The 10416-nt window shown below is 38.8% G+C and overlaps 1 protein-coding gene across 1 annotated transcript in view; it reads left to right on the forward strand.

Annotated features, from left to right (window-relative positions):
- LOC106091347 (centaurin-gamma-1A) overlaps positions 1-6032 on the forward strand; it is a 107470-nt gene extending 101438 nt beyond the window's left edge. Inside the window, exons 4-9 of the mRNA XM_013257839.2 lie at positions 2548-3543; positions 3622-4101; positions 4225-4342; positions 4417-4635; positions 4702-4846; positions 4920-6032. Coding sequence (XP_013113293.1) covers positions 2548-3543; positions 3622-4101; positions 4225-4342; positions 4417-4635; positions 4702-4846; positions 4920-5390 — 2429 coding nt within the window. The 3' untranslated portion in view covers positions 5391-6032. The remainder of the gene's footprint in view (positions 1-2547; positions 3544-3621; positions 4102-4224; positions 4343-4416; positions 4636-4701; positions 4847-4919) is intronic.
- Positions 6033-10416: the final 4384 nt, after the last annotated feature.

Genomic DNA, 10416 nt, shown 5'->3' on the forward strand with positions numbered 1-10416 from the left:
CTATGGAAAAAACGGTACAAGTCGAATCATATTGGTATACAGTAAAGATATAGACCAATATTCCGATAGGACCTGAGGTTATATAATTCAAATTTTTCATTGGTTTTTTATTTACAATATTTATTTTGCTTATATTTAAATATTTCCATCTGGCTACTTTCTGGTAGGGATATGTCAAGAGATGAACTTGCTTTTTAACATCTTACACCACTAAGTAACAGTGGGTTGTACACTGAGGCGGCAGCGCTTGCCGATGAAGAACTCCATATTGTCTATCCGGTACATACAACCGGCTGCCATGGAATTTCCCTTTATTTCTTACGAGTGTAGTTGTAGTGTAAATGGGCCAAATCGGTCCATGTTTACCTCCCATATAAACCGATCTAACTTTTATATATCTTTAGCTTCTAGAGAGCGCAATTATTATCCGATTTGACTGAAACTTTACACATGGCAAAGATATTTCTTATTGATATTGGTCGTTGGGGATAACAAAGAGGCAAACAAAGAGTTATTTAAATAAACTCCCATGTGAACCGATCATTCGAATTTTGGTATGCAAAGTACCAACATTCGAATCATCCTTGAACACACACAGACAGAGAAGTCCATAGATATAGCCCCAAATGCCCGATTTACTTCAATCACGATTGACATTCTGCAAACTAATCTAAATACAAACTGAAAATCGTAGTGGTCCGTAACCATAGTTAGGGTCGGCTAAACTTGTACTGAACGCGTTTTTACTCGCTTTCATGTGTTGTCCACTGGCAGCGAACCAGTCTTGCATATATGGCACGCATCTAGCAGACAACGCATCGAATTCTGCTGCCATATCATGTAATTTTTAACAACCCCATAGATTTTACGGGAATTTTTAACGATACATGAGGTGTGGTCATTGATTTTGTGTTGATGAAAATAAAGGAATTGAAATCATTTTGATTTTTTCGATTATTGGCATCAAGTGATACCCGTTAAACAGAAATCTGTAATCATTACTAGACAAATGTTGAAAAACAAGATGTGTCCAATATTAAGTAAAGGCGTGTTAAGTTTTGTTGGGCCGCATCTTATATATCCTCCACCATGGATACATTTGTCAAGTTCTTTGAACAGTTTCTCTTTATAGACTGAAACTAAAATCAATGTGTTGGGATAAGAATTGCGCCCTCTAAAGGCTCTAGAACTACAATCTGAAGTGTTACAAACGGAATGACGAAATTAGTATACCGCCATCTTATGGTGGAGAGTATAAAAGTAAAAGCGTGCTAAGTTCGGACGGATCTTTTATATTAACAGGCAGATGGGCAATAAATAGATAAGAATTGTTTTTCATAGTTGCTCAAGAAGTAAAATCGAGAAATAGGCTGTATGGAAGCTATGTGAGGTTATTAATCGATTCTGACTATACTTGGAATGAATTTTGGAGTTCATAGTAGAGATCATCGCGCAAAATTTCAGTTGATTTGCGAAGAATCGCGCACTCTAGGAGCTCATGAAATACATTCAGGAGATTGGTTCATATGGGAGCTATAACAGATTATGAGCCGATTAAAGCATACTTGGCATGAATCTTGATCGCCATAGTAGGATTATTGTGCAAAATTAAGAATTGCGCCCTCTAGGAGCAAAATAAGTCATATGGAGTATCGGTTTATATTGCCGCTATACCCATATCTGAACAGATATGACCCATATGCAATCCCCAAAGACCTATTTGAATAAAGTATGTGTGCAAAATTTCGGTTAGCTAACCGTTTAACCGCTATCGTGATTTTCACAGTCAGAAGGAGGGACGGACGGTTATGGCTAAATCGACTCAAAATATAAAGCTGACCAAGAGTATATATACTTTATGGGGTCGCAGATCAATATTTCGAGATGTTACAAACAGAATGGCGGGCAACGCATCGTATTTTGCTGCCGTATCATTTTCAGACGGATTGTTGTCCATATTTTTACTAGGAAATACAGGCTTAATACCTTCTTAAGAAATTGGGGTATATTGACGCTGTGAAAAATGGTCTTTACATATTAAGGGTGTGTTTTGATGTGTGTTCTTTAAGGTCTAGAATTAAGCTTTATTATTATATGAGTTTGCTATTATGTTTAAAATGAATTCGGATAAGACGCATCGGCGACCGTATCTCGGCAATATTTCAAGGGACAGCTGTCATTAAAGCTAATTCCAAAAATAATTGTGACCAGATTGAAACCCATACATCTAAAATAACACCCTTTACTAAATACAGTCTCGGCTATTGTCACCAGATTGGCTTCTTCATCGCTACAGAATGATGCTTCATCGCTACAGAATAAATGCTTCTCTCGGTCCAAATAGACAGGAAATTCCAAAATTTGTGTCAAGTTCATATTATTTACTACCAAATTTCTACGGCTAAAATCTTAACTAAAATAACAAAGTTATTATAAATGGAAATGAAATAAGTCATTTCAACTTTGAACATGTGGTTATCCAGACCAAACCGACCAATAACTTTGTAATAATCATATCCTTATTGCTGTATATCTTCTCTTTTTCAGCTTGTCAAAAAATCCTTTCACAACGTCTGCCTCTCCCCGCTGCTGTTGTTACCTCAAGGCCCACCACACCTCAAGGCACACGCCTAGGCATTGCCTCCTATCATCATAATAGCTCCAGTAATGGCAGCGCCAATGCTAATGGTTTCTCCTCAACCAATTCGTCCTCCAATTCAATGCAAAGTGGCGGCGGCAGTAGTGGTGCTAGCGGTGTCAGTGCCAGCGCATCTAGTGGTGCTGGAAATCTCACCCTACCCCATAGGCATCATGCTCTCTCGAGCTCGACACATCACATACCAATGCGCATGAGTGCCGATTTTGTGCACAGCGAGCAGCAGCACAGTTTGCCACCCGTAGGCAATCCATCTTCGACGGCGCAAAAACTGTGGCAACAACAGCATCAGCAGCAGCAACAGGATAGTCAACATGTCCAATTGAGATCTCACCACAATCGCGATAGGGAATATGCTTTAACCAATGAGAATAACAATATTACCAAATATAATGCCCAGGGCGGCGGTGTTACTGGTACGGCAGCAGAGCAATTAGCTCCACTGTCGCTGGTGCCTTTACGAGAAAAAGACTCTAATATGGGTGGAGGCGGCAAAGATTTACCCACACCCACCTCGACGCCAACGGCCAGTCGCAAATCGCGCAGAAGATCCAATCTATTCATACCCTCCTCATCGAAGAAGGGTGAGAAGGATATGAAGAATGGTGAGCTGGGTAGTGGCCGCTCCATACCCATTAAGCAGGGTTATCTGTACAAGAGATCCAGTAAATCACTAAACAAGGAATGGAAAAAGAAATACGTGACACTGTGTGATGATGGTCGTTTGACCTATCACCCCTCATTGCACGACTACATGGACGATGTTCACGGCAAGGAGATTCCATTGCAATATGTTACAGTTAAGGTGCCCGGACAGAAGCCTCGAGGATCCAAATCTATAATAACAAATAGTGCTTTAACCACATCCATGCTCTCCACGAATAATGGTAAGTACAAAAAGGGATATTATTTCGTATGTATTATGATCATGGACTCATTCCTGCTCTCTTGGTTTTTCATTTTAGTTTTTGAGCCATTGAAGGAATCGGCGGTTAAGTCGAATTCATCGCAACAGACCAGCGGCGATGAAGGCATTGCCATGTCCAATTCCAATTCACAAACTTTCCTCGCTGTTTCCGGCGAGAATGCTCAACGTGAATTGTTGGCCGTGAATGCATCTAACAAATTGGAAGCCCAGACCCCCAATGTCAAAAAACGTCATAGACGTATGAAAAGCAGTAGCGTCAAATCCAATGAAATTGATGATTCTGATGGCTATGAGTTCTATATCGTGTCACTGGACTCTAAGCAATGGCATTTTGAGGCCGCCAACTCTGAAGAACGTGACGAATGGGTGGCCGCCATTGAACAGGAGATCTTCAAGAGCTTACAAAGTATTGAAAGTACGAAACTGAAGCCAGCCACAACTAGTGAACTGGCGTCCATGGTGACAATTCGTACTCGAGTACCGGGTAATGGCTATTGCGTTGACTGTGATGCCCCAAGTGAGTCTAATGTTCGGTTACTTTTTTATTTTCTTTTCTTTTTGACAAATATGGTTTAAATGGATTTGTTGCCTATCACCATACTTAGTAGCTCACTTATGCTTGATTTAAATTTTCTTGTAGATCCTGAATGGGCCAGTTTAAACTTGGGTGTCTTGATGTGTATTGAGTGCTCAGGGGTTCATCGTCAATTGGGTTCGCATATATCTAAAGTCAGATCTTTGGGTCTCGATGATTGGCCGTAAGTATTTTGGTTTTTTTCTTAACTATTTAAGAATTCGGTAGCTAATTTTTTTACATGGACAATTCTTTTAGAGCTGGTCATTTAAGTGTTATGCTGGCCATTGGCAATAGTTTGGCCAATTCGGTATGGGAAGCAAACACACGTCAAAAATCTAAACCAAAACCAAATACTTCACGCGAAGAAAAGGAAGCATGGATAAGAAGTAAATACGAAGCAAAAGAGTTTTTGCCACCACCAAATACCAATACCAATGCTACACCTGGTCAGCAATTAATTGAAGCTGTGATTAGGTGAGAAAGAATCCCTTTTGAGTGCTTCCTTCCCCTATGCTAAGCTTTATTTCCCTTCCCTTGCAGATCTGACATGAAATCTATTGTATTAATTTTGGCCAATGCCACTCCAGAGGTTACCAATGCCAATGTCAGTCCTAGAGATGTTAGGACACCCTTATTATTGGCTTGTGCCATAGGTAATTTGGCCATTTCCCAACTTTTAATATGGGTAAGTCACATATCGTAACAAACTATTCTCCACATATGTATTGATTAATTATTCCTCTATAATTTAATTTTAGAATGGAGCCAATATTAAGCACACCGATCATGAAGGCAGAACCTGCTTAGCTTATGCCCGCGCAGCCCAATCGCTGGCTACAGCCAAATCCTTGAAAGCAGCAGCCGCCAAGTGCTCCACCAGCAACAATTCATCGAGTTTGGCCAGTAACACCTCCTCCTCGTCGTCATCTACTTCGCAAAGCACCTCCACCAATACCAATTCGGCCTCTAATTCAGTAAATACTGGTGCTGCTGCCGCTTGTCAACCTTCTGCTTCTTCGGCGGCGGCGACGACAACGACAACGACATCCACTGCCAATGGTGGCATACCAGCTCCCCACTATAGTGTAGAGGAGACCACATCATTGGTAGAGCTTTTAACCGGTTTGGGTTGCCCCGAATCGGCTCCCTTGACCGCAAGTGGCACCTTGCCAAGGCGAAGAGACACTTTGGGCACACCCTACGAAAAAACCGTATCAGGGGTCATATAAATAAAAAATTCTTGGTTTTACGCTCAGGATACACAAGAATTTTCAACTTAGCATGTTTAGGTTTTATAGGAACACATTATTATGGTAGTTTTTAACAGAAGAAACAAAATCACGCTTAGCTTAAAAATGCTATAAAACAAACAAACCGGAATTAATTTTAATTTTCTTTGTTAAGCTAAAATAAAAACAATTTAGTCCATTTGGTATAGCACTCTCTGTCTATCTTTTTTGGTTCCTTTTGTTTGTGACAAATCTCATTTTAGTTAAAATTTCATGTGTTTTATATATTTAAAAGTTTCTCACACTCTCATCTTTTATTTTGTTAACTTTTATTGTAATTACGTTTTAATATGAGTTATATATTTATATGTGTATTTTTATTTCCTGTAACAAATTTGTAAAGTATTTCGCATATTTCTGAGTTTTGTTAAAGTTTGTTTTCCATTTTTTAAGTTGAAATTTGAATGTTTTGTAAAATGCTAAATTTCTGCTATTGTAAGTGTTTAGGTGTGTTTTATTTTGTAAGTGTAGCACAGCGCTTCTCGTCGTCCCTTCCCCTAAGCCCTCTGTTAATTGTTTTCCCCCCCTACAAGCCTCATACTACCTCTCCCCGGGCTCGTTTTAGCAAATCTCTCATTTTTTTATTTTATTTTATAATATAATTAAATATTATAAATATGTATGTTTTCTAAACAAAAAATAATATAAATAGTTCCATTAAAAGAAAATCTGTATAACGACTCTTTATGTATATGTATATAACAAAAAAAAATATTTTATTATACAAAAACCAATATACTTTTAAGTTTTATTATTATTATTTTTATTAAAAATCACCTGAAAATTTTAACAAAAAAAAAACTTTTGTGTTTTAATTTTTATTTTTTGACTACTTGGATTTTTTTTAATTAGCAATTTATGTTCTGCATTTGTCATTCTAAGCCGCATTTGCTTTAAGAAGAAGAAGAAGAAGGAAATATATATATTAAGATGTTGGGCAAGCAATACTTCAAATACTCAAATTCATAAAAAAAAATCTTTTTTAAGTGAAAAACCAATTAAAAAGTGTAAGTTCAGAAGCCTACTTCAACTAGGTTATATGTCCTAGACCATATATTTCGGAATATGAAAAACAGTTGTATACCCGTTCGAATGGTGTATAATGTTGTTGTAGCAGTTTGTTGTGTTCTATCTTTCGTCTGCTTGATTCTGCTGAGTTTCAAGACCCAGGAACTCTGCTACTAAGATGGGGTGCGTCCACAGGGATCTGGGTCTGAGTAGAGTGGGTCTGGCTGGGCAGTTAAACAGGTCGCGTGTATCGTGCGGTCCCTGGTTACAATCGGGACATACGTCTTGCACGTTGACATCAATCCTTGCACTGCAGGAGTTGAGGCGTATAATTGTGTATACTATTTATCTATAGCTAGAAATTTAAATTTTCAATCAAATGACAATTCTGAGGTCAAATTTCTCACAGTACGACGTGTGGCAGAACAACATAACTTTATTGAAAATTTTTTCCGATGTTCTCCGCGTGATTTGAACTCCGGCGGACATGAAAACCTCTGCACATGGACTCTCTGTGTATGTTGTTGTTGTAGCAGTGTGTTGCGCATCGAGGCGGCAGCCATTGCCGATGAAGGATTCCGTCAGGTCAATCCGGTACCTACAATCGGCTTTTGTCTCTGTATATAAATCTAAGTCCAATCGGCTTCTTCTTCGTATTCTGTAGAGTCTCGTTCTCAGTTTTTTTTCATTTTCTAAAGTCTGTTATGCTAGATTTCATCAATGATGTCTACATCATCGTCATAAGTGCTGTGGTGTTCTGCCTGATACTCTGTTTTATCTAAAGGCCTATTTTTATGAACTAGAACTAATCGACATTTCCGGGCGGCGGCCGCTTTTCTTGGTGGTTGGGACGGTTGCTGGACATAGTGCTGCCAAAAAGCGACTTATGGATTTATTCTTACTTCTGTGGAGTAAATGCTGCCAAATGTGGCGCCAAGTATCTTTGAATAATTGGCTACGAACATTTCATTAAGGAAGAGGCAGAAGACTTCTTGCACATCATTGAGTGCCGTCCGATTCTACTTTAAGCTCAATGATAAGGGACCTCCTTTAAGTATCCGACTCGGAATGGAGTGTCAATAAAATTGAAATTGAAAATCTATGGTGGGTACATGACATATTTAAACCGGGAGAACCTAACAAAATTTGTACTTGTTTTTGATAAAAAAGTGAAAAATAATTTCCATACATTTTAAATTGTTCGTAAGTAATAAGAAGTATCATTTTTTTTTTATAAAAACACAAAATTCACAATTTTTTCTCCTAACTCCCTTTCATTTGTTTGGGGGAATTTTTCCCAAGTTTTATCGCCTCATTCTCCCTTTTATATCGATTTAGAATAGCTACTTTTTTTCTGGGAGAGATTTCCCTTTTTCGAAGTTTGTTTAGAATAAGGGAAAAGGGATTAGGGAAAAAACTCCCAGCAAATTGTTATTGAGAATAGAGGAAAAGGGAGTAGGGACTAAACTCCCAGGGAATTGTTATTCAGAATAGGGCTGTATAGCTTATTGATTTCAGAATACGTTATTCTTAACACGGGAGATGTCCTAGGAAAAGAAACAAATTCTTTTTATGTGTTCGAGGGAAGCATTATATAATTCGTTTAATAGAATACATCATTTAACAATGGATTTGGAATGAATTTTTTAAATAATACATATTAATAAATTATTATTTTCAACATTTTATAATAGTTCAAGTTATTTGTTACCATAAATACATAAAATAGTTTATTATGCTAAATATTGTATAAATATAGCAAAAATTCCCTTTTATTATTAAAGATAATATATGGGATGTTTTCGTTCTTTTTATTGTGATCTTTAAAATCTTTTCGAGATTTTTGCAAACATCTACCCATCGCTGTGCGGCCTTCTCACAAAAAAGCACTTGCAGTAACATTCATAGATGTTGAAGTGCACAACAAAAATAGTTTGATAATGTTAATGTGTTTGTTGTTCTTAGCATAAATGATTAGTTTGTATCGGAATAGTGGAAAGAAAGGATTTCTTATCTCTTGCTGCGCTACGGTGAGTTGAAAGACTTATTGAGCTCTGTTTCAAAACAAAAGCGTGTTCTACACCGTACTCAATAGTCTTTGGGTATGTTAGGCACCTTAATCAATATGACAAAGGTGCTGACGAAGTTACATGGCGTAACAGAAATCATGATAAACTAGCCAAGCAAAGTGTTTTGAATAACAACACACACTTGCTCAACTTCTACAAACTCTTTGCTATGCCATTCTCTGAATAGAAAGCATTGAATATGATCTCGAGCTGGAAGATGTTTGAAAAATCACGAAAAGATAATATTAAGGATTTTAAACTCTATTATAACTTAAGAAAAGCTTGCTTTTTTGGAACGCAAAAAATTATTCGGGAGATCTGTATATATGGCAATTATACCCAAATATGGTTCGATTTAGAATGTTTTTTGCATATATGTGAGGACTGTAATACAAATCACTGCTAAAATTGTAGCCAAAAGTGTCTGATTTAATGCAATTTTTCACAATTGTTTACCTACTAAACGTCTTTCATCCTGCACAACGCAAAGCAAACTAGGTTAGGTTAGGCTGAAAAGAGGGTGCAGAAAATTATCCGCCCCATGTCACTATGGACATATACCTAAGCCAGTAATCGGCTTGTGGCGCGCTCTAAAAACTATAAAGTAACCTCTAAAAAGAAAATTTTAAGTTAAGAATTCCGTGCTACTTACAAAATCCTTAATTGTTTTCAATACCACTCCCCCAAGTTGGTTAATGTCTAGTATTGTGTCTCCACCTAAGTGCCGGTATCTGTTAGACTCGAAAGCCGGGTGATGACAAAGGAAATGCTCCAACGTCTCAGCATCTTTCCCGCATGCCCTACACATGCTATCACTTACCGCACCGATTTCACATAAGTAAGTCCTATGTGTCCCGTTATGATACCAATAGCTATACTGAACTCCTTCTTGCTTCCTTTCAGTAATAGCCTCGTCTTCTCACGATCTGGATCCCTCCATAGGATTTTCGCCGTCCTGCCAACCGCGTGGCATTTCCACAATGTTGCGCATTCGCACATTCGTCGCCCATTCCCTTAACTCGGACTGCGTCGTTCCGAAAGATTTCGAGTTAACCAAGTTTATTGACGGCAGTCCTCTGGCCTTCACCGCCAAATCGTCTGCCCTTTCATTTCACCTTACTCCTTTATGGCCCGGCAGCCAAACGATGCGGATTTTGCCATCCTCAGAGAAGGCGTTAGTCTCCTTCATACACTGCAAGGCTGTTCGTGACCTTAACGTCCTGGTTGTTATTGCCCGTATGGCAATTTTACTGTCGGTAAAGATGTTCACACTCGACGTCCTCGCGTTAGCACCGCTCTACTTCACGCCCGGATCTCCGCCTGCAGGACCGTATTATGGTCAGGCAGTCTAAAACAGATCTCAGTCCCTGGGTTGTCAATGTAAACTCCCAAGGCCACTCTGTCCTCTAGTTTTGATCCATTCGTGTAACATATCTTCCAGATGGCAATACTAGGGTTTCGTCTATCCAAGACTATGCCGATGGCAGCAGTGCCTTGCAATCGATTTCAAGGTTCATCTCAGGTATCCGATCGGAAACCTCTTCCCTTTCTTCCAAGTTTCCTACCGTCGCCTCGATTATACAACGATGGTATGAGCTACTCCCATCCTCAATCCATTCTCCCATCGCCTAAAGTCTCATATCCGCAGGGGCTGCCTCACGCTTAATCTGTATGTCAATGGGTCGGATATCTAGAATAGTATCCAGTGCCCTAGTGGGCGTGGTCCTCATCGCTCCGCCTATGCCAAGATAACATGTTCTCTGAACCTGTTGTGTGGTCCTTATGTTGCACTTTTTCTCTATAGCAGTCCACCAAACTACTAAGACATAATTAAGTATTGGTCTAATCACGCTCATGTAGAGCCAGTGGACTATCCTCGGATTCAGGCC

This window comes from Stomoxys calcitrans, chromosome 3 (assembly GCF_963082655.1).
Source record: "Stomoxys calcitrans chromosome 3, idStoCalc2.1, whole genome shotgun sequence".
Taxonomy (NCBI): Eukaryota; Metazoa; Arthropoda; class Insecta; order Diptera; family Muscidae; genus Stomoxys; species Stomoxys calcitrans.